The sequence below is a fragment of the Emys orbicularis genome, chromosome 15 (genome assembly GCF_028017835.1).
Source record: "Emys orbicularis isolate rEmyOrb1 chromosome 15, rEmyOrb1.hap1, whole genome shotgun sequence".
NCBI classification, from domain to species: domain Eukaryota; kingdom Metazoa; phylum Chordata; order Testudines; family Emydidae; genus Emys; species Emys orbicularis.
This window is the reverse complement of record NC_088697.1, coordinates 19,073,483-19,099,252: the sequence shown is the minus strand read 5'-3', so window position 1 is coordinate 19,099,252 and position 25,770 is coordinate 19,073,483. Positions and strand designations below refer to the sequence as shown.

Sequence of the window (25,770 nt, the reverse complement as noted above, 5' to 3'; positions counted from 1 at the left end):
CTTTCAGGCCCTCCCATCATTTCCAGCACTCAGACGCAGCACGCCCTGCATGGGGAGAAGGGACAGATCAAGTGTTTCATCCGCAGCACCCCTCCGCCAGACAGAATCGTGAGTAGGCCCGTCCCCTATCTCCATACTGAATGGGCTCGTACAGCGGGAGAGAAGCTGCTGCCCCTCCCGTCGCAGCGCCCTGTGCTAGAGAACGAGGTTAGGCTTGTGGGCCACACTCTAATCCTGTGTGAATTCATTAAAGGAGAAGTCCTGGTGGCATTTAATCACCTTGGTAATAAGCAAGCCGCTTCAGAGCCCCAGGCAGTGACTTTGCGCATTTGACTGGCTGGGAAATTCACAAGGTTTTGCAAAGCCAGAAATGAAGCCTGTTCTGTAACCAGGGGATGAAAAAGCCCTTGGCTGCTTATGGAAAAAGGTTCTGACAGAGCCCTGCATCCCATGCACTGGGAAACCGAGCTGCTCCTTCTTTGAGTATACTGTACCCAGGGTCAAGACCCGAGGAAGAGCTCCGTGTAGCTCCAGAGCTTGTCTCTCTCCCCAACAGAAGCTGGTCCAATAAAAGCGATTCCCTCCCCCACATCATTGTCTCTCTAATACTAAACCCAATGTTATGTCGCCAAGGAAAACACCTTCCTCCAGCCTTTAAATCACAGCATCTGGGCACGGAACAGACCAGCGTCCCTCACATGTACACGCCTTCAAACATGGAATAACTCGCACACCTGCACCCAAGCATTGAACAACCTAGCTGCATGCTTTCAGGCTATTCCCCAGAGCTGGTCAAAGACGAGCAGCACAGTTTGAACCCCAAATGGCTGTTGGATTCAACCACATCCTTGCAGTTTGCTGTGCAGGGCATTTGTGGCCATGGGTGGTTGTTGGGATGAAGGCTGCTCTTCACATAAACGCCCACGGGCACATGCGCTCAAAGGGACTAATGCATGAACATTGTTCACTAGTCGATGCTGGTTATTCACCCTTCTGATTCTCCTGGTTTTAAAACTTCCAGTTATTTAAACAGGGAGCAATACCATGTGACTCAGGGGAGCAATCAGGGAGCCATAAACCTACTACATGACTTAGGTGAGCAATCGCACGTTGCAAATAATCGAAGTGAAGTTTGCAGTCGCCCTATCACGAGCTGGGATATGGGCAGACTGGCCTGTGGGCAGAGCAGAGGTGGTCAGGTCTAGTGGCTGGAGTTGGAGTCAGAGGCCAGGAAGAGTGCTGAAGATCAGAGCCGGAGGCAGGGACCAGGAGTCAGAGCCAAGGGTCAGAGCTGGAGGCAGGGACCAGGAGTCAGAGCCAAGGGTCAGAGGCAGAAACAAGCAGGGGAGCAGGACTGGGCAGGACAGGAGCAAGGCAGGATCAGGGCTGGAGCCAGGCTAGGAAAAGGGCAAGCACAGGAGAGGTTGCAGCTGCGGACATGTGCACTGAGCAGCCGGAGATCAGTGGTTGGGTTTAAGAGCAGGCTTGCTGACTTCCTCAGCCAATCAGGAGGCCCGGCTGTGCTCATAGGCTGGAGACCGGGCTGGCGCTGCTGCCAGCCCTCATTCCTGAAACACCCCCAGCGGCTGACATTTGCTCACATAAACTGGTTGGCAGAAATCAGGATGGGGTCACATACGATTTGTGACCAAACAGTATAAACTAGCCAGAGAAGAAAGGCTGGTGCAATGGTGAGACAGCTAGAGTCACAGAGGGACTTAGGTGCCCAGCTCCAGGTTGTGGCTCATGGCTGAGAATGCCAAGCGGAGACAGGTGCCTGCCTCCAGCCTCTCATTCAGGCACCTAAGGCCCAGACCAATGGAGTTAGGCACCTAAATATCATTGTGAATCTGGACCCTACGCCCCATCTCTTTCCTCTGCATTTCATTCCTGGTTGGCTCCGGCAGCTCCCCGTTCAGTGTGCTGGCTTCTGAGAATCCTTTCCTTAGGCACCTAGAACCCCCCCCCCCCGCCCCCCAGCCACTTCACAATGCATGGGGAGCCTGGCCATCTGACTCAGAGCTGAGAGATCCACTGGGCAGCAGGGTGTCTAAATCCCTTTGTGAATCGAGCCCTTAGTCTCTCTGGGTCTCAGTTCCCCATCCACACAATGGGGATAATAGCACAGCCCTGCAGCACAGGGGTGCTGTGCGTGCTCCGATGCTATAGTTCTGGGGGTCATCGAAGCACCGAGTGTAGCTAACTTGCAGTGAACAGTTTGATCAGGTTTTTGATCGCATTCACACCCACCCCAGCACAGAATGTCCCCACAGCTCCTAAAGCACCAGAATTCAGCTGCCACTGCAGCAATTGTAAAGATCTTGGTTGTGAGGCTCCATATTCGTCCCCACTCATTGAGCCCGGACAGAGAGAGACAGGTTACAAGTCAGGAATATTTGCTAACTTTCAGGGCCAGTGCTACAAACTGCACCTGGGATCAGAAAATCCAGCTCCCAGGGATCCTTCTGCCCCCGGCCCAGGAAAGAGTCTGAAGGCTGGAGTGAGCTGGCAGCTGGGTTGATGATTCATGGAGCAGAATAGAATCCAGACGTGTCCCTCCCATTGAACACAAATGCATTTTTACAGCATTTTAATCATTCCAGTCTCAAGCCAAGCTGTCTCTTCAATTTCCCCAGTATAGCAAACACAGGGCCCGCTGTAAAATTCTCCACACCACTTACCTTTAGTGGAACTGGACAAGAAGCGCTGATCTGGGTATCTTGCTGATTGGCTTCTGAATTTGTGCCTCATTTTACACCTAGAACAACTGCATTTGAAAATTAGTGGCTGCAGTGTAGCCACTGGCACTTCAATGTCCAGGGTGGAATTTTCCAAAGCACCTAAGTGACTTAGGAGCACAGGTTCCTGTGTCTTTCGGTGAGACTCATGCTCCTAAGTATTGTAAACACTTTTGAAAGTCCCACTCCTAACTGACTCCCCTTGCACATTAGACATCCGCAGGCTACAGTCTGTGCCCACTGTTATTTAGGGGTGCACACCCCAGGCCAAGTTGAGGCCCTTCTAAAAAAATCAGGCCCTAAATGAACAAAACTAACCCCTCTTGTTGATTTGCAGGCCTGGTCTTGGAAGGAGAACGTGCTGGAGTCTGGGACCTCAGGGCGCTACACGGTGGAGACGGTCAGCACAGAAGAAGGCGTCATCTCGACGCTGACCATCAGCAACATTGTCCTAGCCGATTTCCAGACCATTTACAACTGTACTGCCTGGAACAGCTTCGGCTCAGACACTGAGATCATCCGGCTGAAAGAACAAGGTGGGAGCCACAGACACGGTGCTTAGAAACCAGAAGGGGCTCCTGCGCATTGGGAATTAGCAGCTGGCTGCTCCAGAAGACCAGGGAGGTGCTATGATATCCAGGAGACATTTCAAAGGGAAACTGGGATGTTTTAGGAAGACACTGGGAAGGCTTGTTGGGTGGCCCTAGCCCCCAAAGCTTTATGTCCCTGGGAGATGGGAAACGCTTTGCAGAGCCAATGCCGGCTGCACAATGTGGGAGGTGTCGGTAGCTTTTTGTGTGGCTCGCTCTGGGTCCGAGTCTGTAAATGTCCTTCCCCCTCTTTGAAGTCAAGGGGGGTTGGCTCAGCGTTGAGTGCTCTCAAGTGAAGCAGAAGTAGAACGGTAAAGGCCATTGGGAGTTCATTGACGTGCGCACTGCTCAGAAGCCCCTGGTCCACCGCACAGTGCGATGCTGTTGCTGAGGACTGGAGGAGGCGACGTGCTCCAGTGACCGTCCACAGAAAAGAGGGCCCAAAGCACAAATGTGTTGCGGCGGCAGAGCCTGCTAATGAAACCTGATCAGCAATTCCGACTGGGTCCATGCCATGCAAGCTGACAGCAACTCAGTGCCTGCTATTGCATCTCGTTGCTCTGTGCCCACACAGTGAAGCAGGACACAGACCCAAGTGGGCCAGCCTGGTGTTCAAGCAGAGTGCCCATCGGCTGGCATGCCAGATGCAGGTTTGGGGAGGGCTGGAGAGATGGAACCCACGGCAGCCAGAGTGGGAGGGAAGGGCAGCTCCTAGAAAGGGTTAAGCAGCTCTCTGAGTAATTCTGGGGCAGTTTGGGGGCTTCCATGTTGGGGGCTCTGCCTTTGTAGAGAATGTTTTGCTCCTGGAGGGACTCCAGTTCTAGTCTATGTTGTTAAATGCCCAGGCAGGCAGGTGGATTGTTCTCATTAAGCTCTGATTTATATGGGCAAAGCTGCCATCCAGATTAAATCAGAGCTAAATGAACCCCTCAAAATTGGCCTCACGCTTCTTCCAATGCAAACAGACAGTGTTTTTTCCGATCGTCTGCCAGTCAGAGCCTGTGCATGGCAATGAGGTGAGTTCCCAGCGGACAGAACCAACAAACTGGGTCCCAGTGGGCAGCTCTGCAGGGCAATGGGTCTGGGTCCCAGCCCGTGACACTGCACGGAGTGGAGCTGGACACCAGTAGGTGTGGGTGACCATTCAAGACGCTTTAGTTGGGTCCTGCAAGGGCACTGATGACTCTGCTGGGGATGGAGCAGGGTCCTAGCAGGTGACATGGCAGTTGAGTTGGATCCCAGCCCAGGGGAGTGATTCCCAGTGGTTGAACCTATAGGAAAGCAGAGCTGAATCCTAGTGGTTGTCCCTACTGTACAACGGTGCCGAATCCATGAGGTGGGGTCTCTACACTACTCCGAAGTCATATCCCAGCAGCAATCTGCAGTGTAGCTCCCAGTCCCCATGCAGTGGAACCTCAGACTAGGTTGGTAGAGGATACCTATTTCAGGGGAACTTCCATGCACCATTGCATCCTCCAGCAGAAAAAAACCTGCCTGCTCAGCAATACTGACGTGTGCACTTGGGCTTGGCAAGGCTGTAGACGCTTGCTTTATTTTCAAACAGGTACGGAAATGAAATCAGGAGCTGGTATGGAAGCAGGTATGGAATCATGAGCTGAAGGTGAATATGTGACTTGCCCCCAGCTGCGTTATCACACCTTAGCATTCAGCAGCCTCCTTCTAGCTTTACCTTTCCTGAGACAGACAGCGGGAGGGCAGGAAGAGATCTCTCAAAGGCTCTGAGAGATAGCGTGCACCAGTGGACAAGGCACAGACTAGGAGTCAGGAGCCCTGGATTCTTGTCCCAGCTCTGCATGTGACCTCTTGGTGCCTCGGTTTCCCCATCTGTTAATACTTAGACCCTTTTGTAAAGTGTTATGGGGTTTACAGACAAGATGCTCTGTATAAATGCTAAGTATTATTATGGGGAAACACACAGGCAAGCCAGTGAATTTTGAGAGGGGCAATGAACTTCCAGCCACCTTTCCCCACCTTAGTGGGAGGGAGTTAGCTACAGTCCGCATTAGGTGGGACAGGTATGGACCTGAAACGGGGCAGACAGTTGCAGGATGCATTGCCTTCATCCCAAACTGTTGTTAGTTGTATTTCTCATCTCCCCGAGCCACAGCACCCTCCATGAAGCCTGGATTAGGCTTCCTGGGGGACTGGAGCTGATGAGTCAGCAAATTGCAGCACTGGGCTCTTTGTCAGCTCTGTTCACTGTTACTGCTGGCCCACCCATTACCATCCCTGGCCACCTGACCATCTCATTGTGCCTTTCCATTGTAATTGACTGTGTCTTCCATCCCAGGAGCCCCCTTGGCATTATCTCTGCCAGGAGCCAGCTTTTCCCACTCCCTGTGTCCTGCTCCATCCGCTGCTGGCCACATCACTCATCTAGGACCAAACCCCATCATTAAGAGTCCCTCACTTGCCTCTGGATCTCACTCCCTGCTCCCTTGATGCTGAACTAGCAGGCATTGACAGTGTCTCCAGGCTCCCATCTCTCCACTCACCTGGTGTTCCTTGTTTCTCTAGGAGGAACAAGTAATTGCAGAAGCTCTGTGATGTCTGCTCTTCACGATGAGTTTTCATCGTCTGCATGAGCTTTGCCTAGCACAAGATGTTCCCATTCAGGTTGCTCAAAGAAGTGAGTGACCAAACCTCTCTTCTAATTCTCCCTGGATGTCCATGGCTCACCCCTTACCCTCCCATGTTTCTAATCAGTTGACCTTCCCGCGCATTGTTGCTTATATCAACCCACCCACAAACTCTAGTGGACACCATCCATCTAAGCGAAGGCACGAGCCTTCTCAGTGAAGGTACAAAGAAGGACACGGTGTATGCAGTAGAACATGGCGAGATGTGTCCGTGGTATTAGCAGGATCCAGTCAAAGGCGGTTTGGTGCAATGTTGCAAAGACTGGCTTGAGGGAGACAAGTTTGTCATAACTCTTAAGGGTTTGCTCAAATTTGAAACCTCATTTGGTCAAACTGCTGCACGCAGAACGCAGGGGTGTCAGTTGGATATTGGGGATAGCAAAATGCAGGCTGCATGCACAGCAGATCTGATGAGCGATAGATGGCTGGGCTAATAGGTTATCTCTGCACTGGCCACCAGCAGGCAGAGTTGTCTGGAAGCAGAATGTTAGAGAAGTGGCAGAAGAGAAGGTGGAGGCTTCAGCAGCCATATTTAGGGACTCACTGTAAACAAGGAAGCAGGGCTTGGGGAATTGAGTGTAGGGCGTATGAGGAAGGCTCACAGATGCTACCTGCCCATTAAGCTGGCTTCAGCAGCTTATAGTAGGCATCTCAGATTCTGCCCAGGAGGCATGGAGGGGATAGAGTGCCACCAGCGGCTGTGTTGGGAGCAATCTGGAGCCCTTGACACAGCAAGTCACCCAGAAAGAACAGTGTCCAGCAAGGTGGTGAGATTTGCAGACACTGTGATTGTCCAGCAAGGGGCACGTTAGCTCTGCCATATGTAAATTAGGGTTAAGAGGAGCACTCGTCTCCAATATGCTTGTAATACAGTTTGGAAGGCTAGGAGTCTGAGAATAAATCTGACTGATCCAAGTCAAGGTAGGGATCTGCCGTAGATGGGGACAAGCTGGATGTAACGTTCTCTGGGGCAGGTCCCTCTCAGCATTCTTGGACAGGATGTTAGAACAACCGGCAGGGAAGTTGTACACCAAATTTTGATGCATGCTGGGATATGATACTAGGAAGTGTTCTCTCCTGGCAATGAGTGTCATGGCCCTCTCTTGTGGCTGGTCCACAAGAGGATGACAGCCTACTACTGCTACTGACAAAAGGAGCTTTACTACTTTAGCTCGAGTGGTAGAGGCAGGGCCGGCGCAACCCATTAGGCGACCTAGGCGGTTGCCTAGGGCGCTACAATTTGGGGGGCAGCGACCGCGGCAGTATTTCGGCGGCGGGACCTTCCGCCGCCTCTGTGGGGGGCGACATTTCGGGGCGGGACCTTCCGCTGCTTAGGGCGTCAGAAAAGCTGGCGGCGCTCCTGGGTAGAGGACTGTGCTTTGGTGCTGAAGGGCCCTGGTTCAACCTGTATCGCTGACCCATGCAAGGGGGTGGTTACATTCAATGACTTCCGCTGCAAGCATTGAGCCCAGCTGGAAACATTCAGTAAAGTTGCTAGTCCTTGACCTTAACAGCAGATCTTAGTGTGTATTCATTCAAAGCCCTCAGAGATGATCTCAGATACAATTTTGTGTAGAGCTGGCTGAAAATGTTTGCAAACATCCATTCAAACAGTGACTGTAAATATACACCCATGGATGGGCCTTGCAACCCCTTTGTAGTGCTTCCCGTGAGCTTTGAGCAAGGTTTTATAGGCAAAAATATTTGCCAGAAGTGTCCTGGGCGCTATGTGAATATGCATCTGCACAAGGAGTTTTGCTAGGAATGTTCACAGGGTCATTGGGGAAGCTCTTTGCGGGTTTGGCAGTCATCCAGGCAGGGAGCAGAAACAGTACCATGTGAATGAAGTACCAATCGCACAGTATGAATAGCAAATTACATATACATGAATCAACATTCAGCAGACACCTTGCGAGCAAGCCATGAAATGCATGAACCATGCACTGACTCATTTCAAACAACCACCTAAATAACGAAGATTAAATCTGTTTGCAGATAATCCGCAAACAGAAGAAACAGGCTAAATCCACCCAGTAAATTGCTTGTCCAGCCCTACTGAGGGCAAAAGAAAACAGGGGAATACACCTGTGATAGCTGGTGTATGCTCTAAAACACTGAATGAGCTAAGGACCCTTGAAGTAGCCAGAACGAGTTGACCTTAAAGCTGTAGATGGGATCAGTGACTGCTAGATTTTTTTCTCATGGGCATTTCTATAACACTTATTGCCCTACCACCTTAGCACACAAAGAGCAGTCAATGGAAACCAGTGTCCATGGTGAATAGTGCATGTGTCTCCCATGGTCTCTTGTGTTATGCACCCCCATGGCTCTGCCAAGGCCAGCCTAGACTGGCAGTTGGAGGGAACTATCCACCCCCGTGTGGTCCGAGAACTACAACAAATGCCTGCAGCAGCCAGTATACATCAATGAGTCAGGACAACCCTGCCTGGACATCCCCTTCTGCCCTCTTTACTTCTACAGGGAGGAGAGTGAAATATACAGAGGTGTCCAAGGGTTCTGAACAGATGGAGGCTTGACCTTGATCCCCTCCTAGACTAATAGTAACTGCAAGTCGCACCATGGGCCACTGGAAAGATCATTTCCCTGCTAAACTTGCAATAAGCTCTCGGCTTGGCCTCTGACCTTTTCAATTTGACCTTTGACCCAGAACAGTCAGAGGAGAACCCCTCCGACACTCTTAGTGGGTACTCACTCTTACCCTAAGTCACTTCCCTTGGGTTTCCAGGAAGGTCTGTTGTTCGATCTCATGTCCTCAATGTGCAAATCGGTCTTTACATCAAGACTGGATGTTGTCCTAAAAGATCTGCTCTTGTTCAAACAGGAATTAATTCAGGGAAGTCCTCTGGCCTCTGTTATGCAGAAGGTCAGACTCGGTGATCACAGTGGTCCATTCTGGTTTTATAATCTATGGATCTATGTCCACCAGTATTAACAACCTCCATTTGCACAGGCGAGTGAAGCATGGGGACATTTTTTCTCTAGACTTCCTAGCAAATTGTTCATTTACAAGGCAGACCCGCATGAGCAGAACCAATTTGCATCTAGAAAGTAACTTATTTTCACTGACTAATCCCTCCACTTCTTGAGAAGGGAGGGCTGTAAGGATTAGCTTCCACTCTATGTCAGCGCCAGGAATTCAAGATGAACTAGGGATGGGCAAAGATCTTTTTGCCTAACTCTGAGCCCACTCAAATGCCGTGGGTTTGAAAGTTCAGCCTGAACTTGGGTTAGTGGCACTGGGGCCGTGGTATTGGGTGTTGATCCATTTGGACGAGACTGAGGGCAGGTCTACACTTAAAATGCTGCATTGGCACAGCTGTAGCACTTTAGTGAAGACACCACGTCTCCCATCGGCTTAGTTCATCCACCTTCATGAGAGGGGCTGTCTACCTGGGGTGTTAAGGTCGGTATAACTGTCACTCAAGGGGGGGGATTTTTAACAACCCTGAGCAACGTAGTTATACCAAAGTCATACTGTAGTGTAGATCTGGCCTGAGCAAAAGAGCAGAGATGGGGAAAGAGACAGATCCTAGTGATATCAGTGGATTGGATATCAGTGCTTTGAGCAGGGGGTTGGACTAGATGACCTCCTGAGGTCCCTTCCAACCCTGATAGTCTATGATTGCACACACATCGTGATGGCACCATAGTCCAGGACAGAGTAAACAGGCCATTTAGAATGTGTCTGCATGAGAAAGTAGCACTAATTGGACTTCAGGTGTGTATTGAAACCGATTTGGCTTGCAGTTATTTAAACCGATGTCATGCAAACTACTAGGTGGACACTGATTTGGGTTTAAGAGTGGCATGTATTGATATAGATTAAGTCTATTGCAAATCGGTTTTATCCAAACCAGAATAAATTATTCCTCACCCGAACTCAGAGGGGAGGAGGTGTGCACAGTTTAGATTGTCTTCACTGCAACTTCAACTCGGTCTGAAGTGCAGTTTTTCCCCTTGCCGTGCCCCCCATTCATACAGCCCCACGCCTTTGTCATTGCCACATGATGAAGCTGCCCTGAGCTACAGAGCAGAGCCCAGGGTTGCTGATAACATGTATTGCGGTGGAGACACGCAGCCATGGGCAGCCCTAAAAATTGAGACACGATGGTCCTCCACTCCCGTCCCATAAGCCCCTGGTTCGAAGTGGACTATGAATCTGGCCCTGCTAAGCTTCCTGCTTGCAGTTTCTCCAGGTTCCCCCCATCTCCTGTGTTTGAGACAGTAGAACAGTGTGATGGCGCTGTTACAGATGGGGATACTCCGGATCAATTTACCATGTTACTGTGTACCCCATGCAACTCTCTCATGTCGCCACCATAAGCTTGGGGAGGTTTGACCAGTCCTCACACAGAGCACAGCCCTCCCCTTAGCTACAGCTTGACTCGCTTCTGGGGAAAATGAAAGCGCCAGGTTTAGATTAGAGGAGAAGGTGTTTTGTGAGCCCAGGCCATGTTCTCCAAACCCAAACGTCACCCGCGAGTGTCACAAACCCTCAGCCTCGACGCAGCAGCTGATTTATGCAGGGAGCACTAAGGATTTCCAGTGGGTGATCGTCACCGTGCTCCTGTAATAACGGCAGACAGCGGTGACTGGGGAAAGCCCCCCAGGAGGGCGCACACAAAAGAGTCAAGGTGCAGCGAGAAGGAAGCGTTCCCAGTGGCACTGTGGCATTTCATATATTCATTATCTCTCCGTGATTCCAGATCAAATTGGCTCATTTGCCAAGTCGAAAGGCCTTGTTTCCCTAACCGCTCCTCACATCAGCAGCAAGGAAAACCAACCCCACAGCTGGAGCGGAGCTGAGCATTCGGCTGGTGACGCCTGAGGCAGAAGAGAACCCAGCTCACTGCCCCATAGCTGAATCGGCTCCTTTGCAGTTAACAAATGTAACCGTCTCCGTGCTAGTAAAGGCTGCTTAGGCACATGCTGGGAGCAGCTACAGAGTAGGAAGGGTCCGTCTTAAAGTCACCTGGCTCCCGAGTGGCCCCATCAATCCCCCCGGGCCAGCCAATAGGGAGGAAGGATGGCCCAGCGGTTAAGTTGCTAAGCTAGGAGAAGTAGACCGGCCTTCAAGACCCTGCTCGGCCACAGGCTTCTTATCTCCTTGGGCAAGTTCCTTAGTTTCTCTGAGCATCAGCACCCCGTCTGTACAGTGGGGTGAAGTACAGTAGCTCGGCTACCACAGAAGTGGGGGCTCTGTAAGTCCCTAATAGAATAGGAAATCCTGGGAACCAGCCCTCCGGCTTTCACAAACTTCTTACAGTGGATGCATATGTGGCATTCGCAGCTCCCTGTAAACATGGCCCCATTTTGCCCTCTGTCACCAAGCTGTGGTGCCTGCTGTTGGCTATTGCCCATCATTGCACAGCATTGAGACCCTCAGGGCTCCAGCTGTGGGTTTTGAATGCCCATTTCAAATCCTCAGCATTTGGTGAGGGCACTGGTCGGATCTGGGGCCCATTTGCAAACGTTGGACCCAGATCCCCCCTAGGCAGGGGTGAAAGTAAGATAAATTACTTATCAGTATGGGGGGGCTCACCTTCGGGCCCCTGGAAGAGGCGGGGCCTCGAGCGGAAGGGGCGGGGCTGTGGGATTGACCTTTTAAGTTGCCGGGCCACCGGGCAGCTGCCCCTTTTCCCCCCCAGCCCTCCTTTGGCGGCCCTGCCAGTAGGGTGCCTACCCGTCGGCAGCCATGGGGGGGGGGAGGGGCAGCGACGTTTAACATCATCTGTGTACAGGCCAGTAGTGGCGGCCACTTCTTACCAGTACGCCATACCGGCCCACTTTCACCTCTGCCCCTATTTTTGGGAGGGGCATACATAAGAACGGCCATACTGGGTCAGACCAAAGATCCATCTAGCCCAGTATCCTGTCTTCCAACAGTGACCAGTGCCAGGTTCCCCAGAGGGAATAAACAGAACAGGTAATCATCAAGTGATCCATCCCGTCGCCTATTCCCAGCTTCTGGCAAACAGAGGCTAGGGACACCATCCCTTCCCATCCTGGCTAATAGATATTGATGGACCTATCCTCCATAAACTTGTCTAGTTCTTTTTTGAACCCTGTTATAGTCTTAGCCTTCACAACATCCTCTGGCAAAGAGTTTCACAGGTTGACTGGGCGTTGTGTGAAGAAATAATTCCTCTTGTTTGTTTTAAACATGCTGCCTATTAACTTCATTTGGTGATCCCTAGTTCTTGTGTTATGAGGAGGAGTAAATAACACTTCCTTATTTACTTTCTCAATACCAGTCATAATTTTATAGACTTCTATCATATCCCCCCTTATTTGAAAAATCCCAATCTTATTAATCTCTCCTCATACGGAAGCCGTTCCATACCCCTAATCATTTTTGTTGCCCTTTTCTGAACCTTTTCCAATTCCAATATATCTTTTTTGAGACGGGGTGACCACATCTGCACGCAGTATTCAAGGTGTGGGCGTACCATGGATTTATATGGAGGCAATATGATATTTTCTGTCTTATTGTCTATCCCTTTCTTAATGATGCCCAACATTCTGTTCGTTTTTTTGACTGCCGCTGCACATTAAGTGGATGTTTTCAGAGAACTATCCACAGTGACTCCAAGATCTCTTTCTTGAGTGGTAACAGCTAATTTAGACCCCATCATTTTATATGTATAGTTGGGATTATGTTTCCCAATGGGCATTACTTTGCATTTATCAACATTTAATTTCATCTGCTGTTTTGTGAGATCCTTTTGTAGCTCTTCGCAGTCTGCTTTGGACTTAACTATCTTGAGTAATTTTGTATCATCTGTACATTTTGCCACCTCACTGTTTACTCTTTTTCCAGATCATTTATGAATATGTTGAATAGGACTGGTCCCAGTACAGACTCCTAGGGGACACACTATTTACCGCTCTCCATTCTGAATACTGACCATTTATTCCTACCTTTTAACCAGTTACCAATCCATGAGAGGACCTTCCCTCTTATCCCATGACAGCTTACTTTGCTTAAGAATCTTTGATGAGGGATCTTGGCAAAGGCTGTCTGGAAATCTAAGTACACGATATCCACTGAATCCCCCTTGTCCACATGCTTATTGACCCCCTAAAAGAATTCTAGTAGATTGGTGAGGTATGATTTCCCTTTACAAAAACCACATAGATGAACATAATTTGTTGGGGAAGAGTCAATGTGTCTGACAATTCTGTTCTTTAATATAGTTTCAACCAATTTGCCCGGTACTGAATTCAGGCTTACTGGCCTGTAATTGCTGGGATCACTTCTGGAGCCCTTTTTAAAAATTGGCATCACATTAGCTATCCTCCAATCATTTGGTACAGAAGCTGATTTAAATGATAGGTTCAAACTACAGTTAGTAGTTCTGCAATTTCACATTTGAGTTCCTTCAGAACTCTTGGGTGAATACCATCTGGTCTTGGTGACTTATTACTGTTTAGATTATTAATTTGTTCCAAAACCTCCTCTAATGACACCTCAATCTGGGACAGTTCCTCAGATTTGTCATCTAAAAAGAATGGCTCGGGTTTGGGAATCTCCCTCACATCCTCAGCTGTGAAGACCGATGCAAAGAATTCATTTAGTTTCTCCACAATGGCTTTATCGTCCTTGAGTGTTTCTTTAGCATCTCGATCGTCCAGTGGCCCCACTGGTTGTTTAGCAGGCTTCCTGCTTCTGATGTACTCAAAAACAAATTTGCTATTACTTTTTGAGTCTTTGGCTAACTGTTCCTCAAATTCTTTTTTGACCTTCCTAATTATATTTTTACACTTCATTTGCCAGAGTTTATGCTTCTTTCTATCTTCCTCACTAGGATTTAACTTCCACTTTTTAAAGGATGCCTTTTTGCCTCTCACTGCTTCTTTTACTTTGTTGATTAGCCACAGTGGCACATTTTTGGTTCTCTTACTATGTTTTTTAATTTGGGGTATACATTTAAGTTGAACCTCTGTTATGGTGTCTTTAAAAAGTTTCTATGCAGCTTGCAGGGATTTCACTTTTGGCGCTGTACCTTTTAATTTCTGTTTAACTAACGTCTTCATTTTTGTGTAGTTCCTTTTTCTGAAATTAAATGCTACTGTGTTGGGCCACTGTGGAGTTTTCCCCACCACAGGGATGTTAAATTTAATTATATTATGGTCACTATTACCAAGCGGTCCAGCTATGTTCACCTCTTGGGCCAGATCCTGTGCTCCACTTAGGTTCAAATCAAGAATTGCCTCTCCTCTTGTGGGTTCCAGGACTGGCTGCTCCAAGAAGCAGTCATTTAAAGTGTCAAGAAATTTTATCTCTGCATCCCTTCCTGAAGTGACAGGTACCCAGTCGATATGGGGATAGTTGAAATCCCCCATTATTATTGAGTTTTTTATAGCCTCTCTAATCTCCCTGAGCATTTCACAGTCACTGTCACCATTCTGGTCAGGTAGTAGGTAGTATATCCCTACTGCTATATTCTTATTATTCAAGCATGGAATTACTATCCATAGAGATTCTATGGTATAATTTGGTTCATTTAAGATTTTTCTTCATTTGATTCTACGCTTTCTTTCACGTATAGTGCCACTCCCCCACCAGCATGACCTTTACTGGCCTTCCGATATATTTTGTACCCTGGTATTACTGTTTCCCATTGATTATCCTCATTTCTGTGATGCCTATGATATCAATATCCTCATTTAATATGAGGCACTCTAGTTCACCCATCTTATTATTTAGACTTCTAGCATTTGTATATAAGCACTTTAAAAACTTGTCACTTTTTAGCTGTCTGCCATTACATGATGTAATTGAATGGGACTCTTCTTCATTTGACTGTTTCTCAGCAGAGCCTACCCGTATTTTATCATCTTCCATCCTCTCCTCCTTACGAGAACATAGAGAATCTCCATTAATAGATCCTCCCCTAAGGGATGTCTCTGCCCAAACCACGTACTCCTCCGCACCTGTCAGCTTTCTCCCAGCCCTTAGTTTAAAAACTGCTCTATGACCAAGTGCCAGCAATCTGGTTCCATTTTGGTTTAGGTGGAGCCCATCCTTCCTGTATAGGCTCCCCCTTTCCCAAAAGTTTCCCCAGTTCCTAATAAACGTAGGGAAGAATGTGCTGAAGCCATAGTTTGGTTGGTCCCATCTCTAAAAAATAACAAGAAGAAAGGGACATAAATCTGATTCCAGCTTGGCTGTTTCTTTCTTGCAATAATTCCCGAGCTGCCTTCCTTGTCTTAGTCCCCTCTGCTTGCCCTCTGCTGGGATCTTTGGCAGTAATAGGTAGCTAGTGTCTAAAATGGAACATGCCCAGTTAAGTTAGCAGCATGCACAACATCTTTTGCCATGAGGTGGGGTCCCCAGAACGAGATGGAGCAGTCATTTAGAAAGGAGCTTTGATGGTGAGGCATGATGCAACTCCCAAGGAAATGGATCTCACTGCAAGGGTATGGGCTCTACCATATACCCACTATTTAGATGAGCTCTTACCCATAGCCTATTGATGTCAGTGGGAATCTTTCCTCTGCCTTCAGTGAGGTTTGGGTCAGACCTGGGCAGCATTAAATGTCGACAACCAGATATAATTGTGTTAAATAATCGCAATATTAACATGGGCTATTCAGTAGACGTGCTTGGGTGATGATCTCGTTAGAGATTTGCCAGGGGATCACAAGATTGTTCGGACCAACTTACAGACTTCCCTAAAAATGATTTTTTTTTCTGTTGCAAAATGTGGTCTGGCACTGCTTCCAAAAATCAGCTTTGCAGGCTGAAAATCCCAGCAGGGAGCTAAAAAACAAATTCATCATGGGCATAAATACACAAACATGGAGCACCCTCTCCCTGATCACTCCACCAGCTCCGCTGTTCCAATCCAGAGCCCAGCCAAGGCACCTTCATCTTGAGTTGCAGCACCCTGCTCTTCCAGTCTTAGCCTCCCAACACAGCTCAGCCAATGCGGCTGACCTTACGTTTCGGAGGACTCTTTGGAATCCCACCCCCTTCCCCATTTAGAGCAGAGCAACGGAGCTATCCAGGGGCCAGCGAAGCGAGTCATACTTGTACATGTCTTCTCTCTGACACACTGTGTCTTCCCGAGGACAGTCAAGTTACAGTCAAGCTCATTTCTGTTGCACTATGCGTCATCCACCCGGTCCAAGACCAGCATAGTTATTGGGTGGGGATGGGCTGGAGAGCTAAGAAGCCAGTGCACAGACCCAACACTCGCCAGGAGTGGGGTTATGGCGGCCAGGGGGGGTTAGGCAGCGGGGCAGGGGAAGGTAGTACTCAGACACTTCACTGGCTCCCTCGTTCCTCTTGCAGAGTCAGTGCCGATGGCGGTGATCATAGGCGTCGCTGTGGGGGCCGGCGTGGCATTCCTGGTGCTGATGGCCACCATCGTAGCCTTCTGCTGCGCACGCTCGCAGAGAAGTAAGTGCCTTCCCTTTCTTTCATTTTAAACACAACCGCTGGGGTCGGACTGAGAGTCCTGGAAACCGAGCTCACCTGTGTATACGGGGGAAGGATAGCTCAGTGGTTTGAGCATTGGCCTGCTGGAAATGAGGTGGGCATTTAGGGATTTGGGGCAAACATCTGTCTGGGGATTGGTTCTGCTTTGAGCAGGGGGTTGGACTAGTTGACCTCCTGAGGTCCCTTCCAACCCGAATCTTCTATGATTCTATGAGAGCACGGGGGACAGCAATGGGAGCTTCCCAGGTGCTGTCCCTCCCTTGATCTCAGGATGAAAGGGGAATGCAAATGCATGGCTCTGCCAGGTGTATGTCTGTAGACTGATGGGGACACCTGCCTGCTAAGAACTTGTCTGAGATCAGCCAAGCCAAACAAACAATCAATGGTAACAAACTCTTTGGGTCCCTCAGCTCTGGGTTGAGTCTATAGCAGCAACAAGTCGCCTATCCGAGGGCCAGCCCCCTGAGCTAACAGACTGTGCTAAACTCTTGTCTCGGGGAGATGTCGTGCAGAGGTGGTGGCAACCTGACCTACAATGCATCAGCAGCCTGACGGCTGGCCAATCTGTTCATAGAGCAACACTGATGGTGGCTTCATCCAGCAGAGGGTCTGCAGGCCACTGGCCGGGTGGAGTCTTGGGGGCCTGAGGCTTGTCTACCCTGCAGGAAATGCAGACTGCAATACCCACTTGTGCGGTGGGAGCCTTACCGGCAGGCGAAGAAGAGAGGACACTGGGCGAGTGGGTATGTAAGAAGCGAACAGGGTAATTCACAGAGGAATTCCATCTTGAATTCACCAGCCTGACACCGAGGCAATCTGTCTATCACATGTGGCTACAGAATGTTCCACACTACTTTGCGCTCCCAAGGCACCTTCCAGGAGAGGGTTTGAATGCACTTCAAAAACCAGATGGGCCAAATTCTGATCTCCGTTGTGCTGATTTAAATGATAGAATCACTCTGGCTGTCATTTGTTAAGCAACAAACCGCCTCTGCTTTAGTGAGGGGGAAACTGAGGCACGGGGCAGCTGAGTGCCTTTCAACCTCATACAAAGAATTAGTGACACAGCTGGGAATGGAATCCAAGAGCCCCAGCACCCTACTCTAACCACTGGATGATACTCCCTCATGGTAAAGTTATGTCATGCAGGCAGGATACAAATATTGAAGTAGTTTCGGCTTCTGAACTAGGAGCGGGTGCAAAGTGTGTTCCAGATTCTATTTTTTTAGTCCACTTTATCATTCTAAAATATGCATGTTCATAATAAGAAATTCCAGTCTCTGGTGTTTTTGTAGGGCCCAGGGTGTTATGTGCTTTGCTGTAGTGGGACTATACATTAAAATGACATGAAAGGCGCAGGTAAAGGAATGAAGGGGTAAACAGCTCAGGATCATGTTGCCTCATTAAAAAAAACACAGAGAAATTAAAGCATGATTGTTGGCTACATGAAAAAGAATCAACCCATGAGGGAAAGGAGCGTGATTGTTTTGAGCATCTAAAACAGCGTTAGAGAACAAGCAATCCTTGATAGTGCTTCCAGCTAGAGGGACTCTGCAATAGAAACAGCCCCGCCAAAGCTGTTCATAAGCTCTTTGTTTAGTTGCCAGCGAAACGCAGTTGGTTTTCCTTTTTGATTGTTTGCAAAGAAATCAAAGAGCCCCAATTCCTCCTGGACTTGGGTAACAAACGGCTGGCCTCGTACAGCAGCAACGTGTGCACTTTTAAGAGCAATAATGACGTCTGGTTTTGAACTCTCCGAAACCCCATTAGCGGCTCTTGCAGATATTAGCAAATTAAATCTTGGGCAGTCATTCATCTTGCATTTTGGTAACTAGTTCTGATGGACCGGAGACGAGCCAGTTCAGTTTCGCTGGAATTGTTCAGCGACGATGTGTGATTCAAGCAGCCTGACAGAAAATGGGCCAAATTGTTGTTACCATGTCAATGGTCAGACATAATCAGCCATGCTTTTCCCCGTCGCTTTTAGATAGCCACACACGCACTGTATCATCCCGAGGAGGGGGGTGCATGTGGCTCATTATACGCTTCTTATTTGATGGAACCAGATGGTGCTGGGTTCTTTTCGGGACATACACTCTAACATTAATGCGATGATGATAGATCGGATATGCAGTGGAGGCGCCAAGGCTTAGAGCGGGAAGCAATGCCAGGGATTGAACGTGTCAGTTACTCAAAGGCTACGACAGTTGGAATAGCAACTGGCATGCTGCTGCCTGCTCTCTCAAACCTTTGGAGTAGAATTCAGAGGTTGCCTGCTGTCTGGCTCTCTGTGCTGTGGTAGGTCTGCCTTAGCTCTCAAAGATTCCTCATGCCCTTCAGCAAAGGAACATCTCCACTTTTTCCCACATCCTCAAAGGTGTTCAGGCACCTTCCACCCATTGGTTTCAATGGCACCTCTGAGGATCTGGGCCTTCGTCTCTTTGTGCCTCAGCGCCCCATCTGTATAATGGGGATAACAGCTGTTGTCACTGATGGCACATCTGGGCTACGCAGGGTAACTGTTGCTCTGACCTCCGTACCTGGCAGGATATGGGGAAATGGGGCAGCGGCGGGGTTGCACTGCTGCTGTGCTTGAGTGATTTTAAACTTGGGTGCTTCAGACTAGGCACCTCAAGAAATGACCCAGTTCTGAACATACAAAGCTTCCATGGATTTCAGTGGTGTTGCATGGCTGTAACCGAGAGCAGATCTTGGCCCCATGGGGGGCATGAAAAAACCGAGTGAGCATGAAGCAAGCTACACATGAAATGTATGGCTGTCGCCTTTTGGGGTGCAGTCCAGAGCAGCGAGGGGCTGTGTCACTGTCTGCCTGTAACCCTGAGTGCCTTAAATGCTCCGCTGCTCTGGTCACAGCCAGCCAGCAGACAAGCATGCTGAATCCTGCGTGTCTCTGCTGTGCAACCGTGGGTCAGTGCTTTGGACCTCAGCTGCCTACCTACCAAACAACAGCCCCACCCTGCAGTCCACCAGCTTTGGTCACACCTGGCAGGATGACCCCAACACACCTCCAGTTCTGACTGTCCCCAAAATCACCTGTGTGGAAGTGGCCAGCCCCCCTCCTGGAGCACGCCGAGAAATAATAAGGTTTGCTTGCGCCTTGAAGAGACCATACCCAGCAGTTTGCCACGGTAACGGGACTTAACAATTCCTTCATTTCAAACACAATCCTGGGTTGGTTTAGATTAAAGTTTATTCACAACAGGACATTGGTTAAGTGATGCCAAGTACAATAAATAACGGCAGAGCTGGTTACCAGCAAATAGAAGTGAAAACACATCTAAAACTTAATGGAGGAAGCTACAGACTTTGTTTAAGATGGTTTCGCTCACCAATTACTTTTGGTCCAGCATGGCTGACTGTCTCTCTGTCAGGACTGTCCACAGAAGTATGAGGTGCTGGTTTCCCTTATCTTCATAAGAAGATGAAGCTGGCATCTCTCTGTCCCTCATACTCGCAAAGAATTGCCTTTGTTTTCAAAGACAGGGAGGCCTCCTGGGAGCTCAGTCTCCTGGGCCTCTCTGGGGTGCAGGAGCCATGTTAATTTTCTGGCGCTTGAGTTCAGGCTCAAAGCAAACCCCACTAGTTTTGCTTGCTAGCTTTGTTTATGGCTAATATGGAAATGGTCCTTTGTCTAGGACAGCCCTTCTTATCACCTTTACCTAGGCTAGGCTGTCTTCTTAAACGTGGTCTAGTTACATTATACGGCAGGAATTCAGAACTTCACATACAAGGCTAACGCATGCATTTTACGATGAACTCTCCGTGTGACCTGGGGCAAATCACTTCATCTGGCCGTGCCTCAGTTTCCCCATCTGTAAAATGAGGGTGATAATACTTCTCCATCTCACAGGGGTGTGGAGGATAAAGCCATTGATGTTAGAGGCATGCAGGTAATACAGTGATTGGGGCCATGTGTCAATAGATACTTTGCTCAACTCCAGGCAAACATCTAGGCAGGATTGGCGCCCAACCTGGGCCTCCCATACTCTTAACTGGGACTCCGGTGCGCCTTGGTTTTAAGATTGGTGCATGCCAGTTAGATCACAGAGCCTGTCCCCCTACAAAGCTAGGCGAGAGTCCTCTGGTGGAGGCCACATCAGAGATGTAATTGACGTTAGCCAAAAAGCGAGATTTCCTTTCAATAACTTCAGTTTTAACGGGCCGAAGCCAAAAGAGGTTCAGATCATGGTCCAAAATCAATAAATAAATGAGGAAAACAGATCAAACGCCCAAGCTCAGCTCAGGGCATTTGTTCCTGTGCAGCCATCTGTCCCACAGCCTGCCTTCCGTCTGGGAACCTGCTCCAACAGTTCTGTTCCCCACTCAGGCAGAAGGGAGCTCTCTCCAGTTTGTTTAAACAGCTTTGTGGGGTTAAAGCCTGCTCAGGCAGCAGATGCTGTCACAGGGACGCTGCTGCACAGCCCCTCAGTTGGGCTGGCACTTGATAAACAATGTGTGCGGGAGCAGGGCCGGCTCTAACTTTTTTGCCGCCCCAGGCAAAAAAGAAGAGCGCCGCCCCGCGAGCGCCGCACAGCCGAACCCCCCCAACGCCGCCCAAAGCCCCGCCCCCCCGAGCACCACACCCCCAAAGCCCCGCCCCCACGTGAAGCCCCGCCCCCTCCGAGCGCCGCACCAGCCCCCGCCTCCCCTGCGTGAAGCCCCGCCCCCCTCCGAGCGCTGTGCTGCCCGAAGCCTCCCCCCCCGAGTGCTGCGCGCGGAAACAAAAAAAAACCCCTCCAGCACTGCCCCGACGAACCAATAAATAAATAAATAAAAACCCGAGCGCCGCTCCGCCCCAAGGTGCCGCCCCAACATGTGCTTGGTCGGCTGGTGCCTGGAGCCGGCCCTGGCAGGAGGCAGTTGTGCTAATGAAATGCGCCGCTCAGAATGCCAGAGGAAGGGCTGTGTGTAACCTTTGTGCTTCGCGGCCATGCTTGGGGTAGCAGTGATGTGGCTGATGGTTGACTAGGCTGGCTTGCCTCATGGACAAAATGGCACAGAGGGGTGGTTTAGAGCCAGAATTGGCTGTGAAACAGCTGAGCGTACGGGACCAGATTTTCAAAAGATCCCTAGCTCCCATTATAAATGGGCAGATTTTTAAAAGACTTGGGTGCACATCTTCAGAAAATGTGGCCCAGTGTGTCATGATGGGAGCTCCTGGGTGCAGGGCACTGGATAACCTGTCCCTGATAGTGGCTGCTAAGCCCTGGCAAAGGTGGTCCAGTGTATATCCCCTAAAACTGTGCTTGGAGCCCCAGAATAGAGCTTCTCTAGGGGAGGGGTATTGGAACAAAGGGATTCTAGTGTGCAAAAATGGCACCTTCCTACTAAACAGAGCTGCTCGGCTTGTATTCAGCATCAGAGCTGCTGCCTTTAGTGACATAGGTACATTTTATTGTTTTGTGCTGCCGTTAGCCCAGCAGCGCAAGCTCAGCTCTGGGACAGGTCACTAGGAGTCTGTTTCTTTTTGTGCTTTAGCAACAGAATGGTTTACCAAGTTCCAATCAATTACACCTGCCGGCAATGGGGATCCCACAGGTGACATAATTTGAAGGCTCTAGTGTTTCATGGGTGTCACTGAGGGAAGGAGTTGGCCTGTAGAACTTTTAGTACTGGTGATAAAACAAAACAACCCAGCTTGACTCTCAGATCCCAGAGGTAGTTTATAGGGCTGGCAACAATTAATCATGTAAGTTGGATACAGTTAAACTGGAGTCAATGAGAGACACTAAATATGGAATCTCCCTCTTCTTAGCATGTCATTTTTACAGAGCAGATCTGCTCTGTAAGGGAGTGATAGTCATTTCACCAAATCTTGCATGCACTTTGCAGATGTCCAGTTGAGGGCATTTGCCTCTAGAGGACTGAACCTGTAACTTCCGTGACCTCCGGGACAAACACGGAGCCTTAGTTATAATTTTGGATAATGGGATGAAATTAACAAAGATATGATTGGCTAGACAGACAGATTTGGGCTGAATAGCAGCAGTAATTCCCTAACAAGAAGGGCTTGTCTACAGTTGAAATGATACAGTGGCACCTCTGTAGCACTTCGGTGTAGACCAGGGTTGGGCAAACTTTTTGGCCTGAGGGCCACATCAGGATTCTGAAACTGTATGGAGGGCCGGGTAGGGAAGGCTGTGCCTCCCCAAACAGCCTGGCCCCTGCCCTCTATCCACCCCCTCCCACTTCCCGCACCCTGACTGCCCCCCTCAGACTCTCCAACTCATCCAACCCCCCCCCCGCTCCTTGTCCCCTAACCGCCCTCCTCCGGGACATTACCCAACCCCCCCCGCTCCCTGTCCCCTGACTGCCCTAACCCCATCCACCCCCCCACCCCTTGACAGGCCCTCCATGACTCCCACGCCTATCCAACCACCCTGTTCCCTGTCCCCTGACAGCCCCGCACCCCCAGAACCTCCGCCCCATTCAACCGCCCCCTGCTCCCTGTCCTCTGACTGCTGCCCGGGATCCCCTGCCCCTTATCCAACCCCCCCACTCCCTGCCCCCTTACCATGCCACTCAGAGCAGCAGGACTGGCAGCCGCACCGCCAGGCCGGAGCCAGCCACGCCACTGCGCTGCCCAGCAGGAGCTCGCAGCCCCGCCACCCAGAACGCTGGCGGCATGGCGAGCTGAAGCTGCGAGGGAGGGGAGACAGCAGGGGAGGGGCTGGGGGCTAGCATCTTCGGCCAGGAGCTCAAGGGCTGGGCAGGACAGTCCGGCGGGCCGGATGTGGCCCACAGGCCGTAGTTTGCCCACCTCTGGTGTAGACCCTCACTACAGGGACGGGAGGGGATTTCCTGTTGGCATAGATACCTCACCGCCCAAAGAGGTAGTAGCTAGGTTGACGGAAGAATTCTCCCATTGATTTTTTCAGATCCGAGTGACGTAGCTGCACCAACCTCACTTTTTAGTGTAGACCAGGACGAAAATGGTAGATTAGTCTCTCCAGGAGGCTAATGAAGGGATCATTGGTTGAATCATTTAAAACAACAGTAGTGTGTGCTGCAGCAAACAATCCTGTGCTGCTTCTCACGGAAGGTGCTAGGAGACCCAGTAATAAAGTCAGAGTTTCTCCATCGCGGAGCTGAGATGCTCTTGAAATCTGCTAGTCGGACCCTATTTCGTCTCAAGAGAGCAGGAAAAGCCTGACGCAGCTATGGCCTGTACAGCAGGGATTAGGGCAGGCAATTCCCGTTCCTGCTTTACGCAGAAGCAGCAAAGCACATCACAAACAAATTACAGATACAGGAAGCGGAGAGTTACCCGGGGGGGCGATTCTTTTAAACTAGTTTAATACACCTTTGTTATTGTTTCTTTTATGACAGGACCAGTCCACAAGTTATTTAAGGGTAACCCCCTGAGAAACGGCTCTACATGGTAATAATTGGCTTTTCCTTGAGATTAAATGCGGTGGCCGCAGCCCGAGGAACATTATTCTTACTCTAGGACAGCAAAAAGGAAGCTACAAGAAACCGCAACAGAAAAAACAGAGCGAAATCATTCTTCTAGCATCTCAAGGCTTGGAACGTTCCATGCTGCTGCTTTCAGGGGCTTACCTGCGTGCCAGCCTGAGGCGGGGGTAGAGGGCGAGATTTGGATTTAGAGGAATACGTTATCAGGCGAGGGTTAAAGGAAAGTATAGAATGAGAGTGATGGAGTGACTCAGAGGAGGAGATAACAAGCTAAGGAGCCTTTCAGCTATAATAGGTTCAAATCCAGCCCAGTTCAGTAGTGGCCAAAAAATTCTAAGAACTGTTGAGTGCCCTGCATCAAGTGGGTCTCAGCTGCTGCTCAGCTCAGTGGCATAGGACATTTAACTAAATGGATCTCTTTGGAACACCTTCAAAATCTAGTTGTTTCTAAGTGTATCATTGTTAGAGGAGGCCTGACCACGTTTGGGTGCAGATCTGAAGGGGTCAAAGGCTAGGTGGTGGTAGAACCTAGGGGTTTGGTTCAACCCATTGGAGAGACAAGAGCCAGTCTGTTATGCAGATCCAGCTCTCAGTCTGGAGCCAAACTTCAAAGTTTAGGGCTGTTTAGATTCATGTCCATCGCTGCTTGCCATCTCAGCCTCAGCTTTCTTCTTTTTAAGGCCTGCTGTTTGGGGCTTTGGTTTTATTTTTCAAAACAGCTTCTTCAAAGAGCTACTGCCGTCCTTTGGGAAACCAAAAGGAAGTAGTTCTTCCCGAAACAACCTTGCCTCTAAATCCCATTTCCCTTCCTAATGCTCTACTAATGCAGGTGGGGCTGTAGGGCAATTGCACGTGCCTCAGTTGGGGTTCCCAAAACAGTGGCTAACTCTTTGTTCATTACTTAGCCTCTTGTTGCAAAGGCCTCTCCATGCTTTTCTCAACCCAAGCGAAAGGAGGATGTGCCAGAAGTAGCATGAAAATGTCTATTTTAACTCTCAGTTAGGGTCGGCTAGGAAACAAGAATTCTGTTTTGCAAAACACTGGGGTTTTGGAATTTGATTTTGTTCTGCATTGGAACATAATTAGAGCTTCTGAAATCGGGGGGTGTGGATGGATGGGGGGAGCGGGGTGTGTAACCATTCAGCTATTGGCCATTCTGCAGTCTCTTGCTTCTTCGCTTTCACTGGCTTTGACCAGAAATTTCTTCACAGCAACATGTAGTGATTTTGACACATCAGCATTTTCCATTGAAAAACTCCTGCCCAGTTCTACTCCCAGTTCAGTGTTATAGGTGCCAGAGGTTTGGGTGAAAATATGCTACCAGAGAAAGTAAAAACTGAGGCTTGTCCTTTTGTAACCCTTAGAGATTACATTATCTCCGTGCCCACATTCCTCCAGCATCACACACTGGAAAGCTTCAGGTTTCAGAGTGGTAGCCATGTTAGTCTGTATCAGCAAAAAGAACAGGAGTACTTGTGGACCTTAGAGACTAACAAATTTATTTGAGCATAAGCTTTCTTGGGCTAAAAGTGAAGTGGGTTTTAGCCCACAAAGCTTATGCTCAAATACATTTGTTAGTCTCTAAGGTGCCACAAGTACTCCTGTTCTTTTTGGAAAGCTTCAGTGGCCCATTTGCATTCTGCTTCTTGCTGGTATTGTAGAAGTCACATTTTGATCCTTCAGGTCAACATGGATGCACACATAGACTGCCTAGCTCCCAGATGCTCTAACCCTTTTAGAATCACCATTATGAACCTTCCATCATTTCAAAGCTGGTACCATGATAATCCCTCGCCCTCGCTCATGAACAGAGACTGAACTTCTAATTCTAGGCTACAGGCCTCCAATACTTGTTCTAAAGGATTGTATTCAACTGG

The 25,770-nt window shown here is 49.3% G+C and overlaps 1 protein-coding gene across 1 annotated transcript in view; it reads left to right on the top strand.

Annotated features, from left to right (window-relative positions):
* KIRREL3 (kirre like nephrin family adhesion molecule 3) overlaps window positions 1-25,770 on the top strand; it is a 312,230-nt gene that overhangs the window by 259,414 nt on the left and 27,046 nt on the right. Inside the window, exons 10-13 of the mRNA XM_065417046.1 lie at window positions 8-108; window positions 3,076-3,274; window positions 4,893-4,928; window positions 16,310-16,417. Of these exons, the coding sequence (XP_065273118.1) occupies window positions 8-108; window positions 3,076-3,274; window positions 4,893-4,928; window positions 16,310-16,417 (444 nt within the window). The remainder of the gene's footprint in view (window positions 1-7; window positions 109-3,075; window positions 3,275-4,892; window positions 4,929-16,309; window positions 16,418-25,770) is intronic.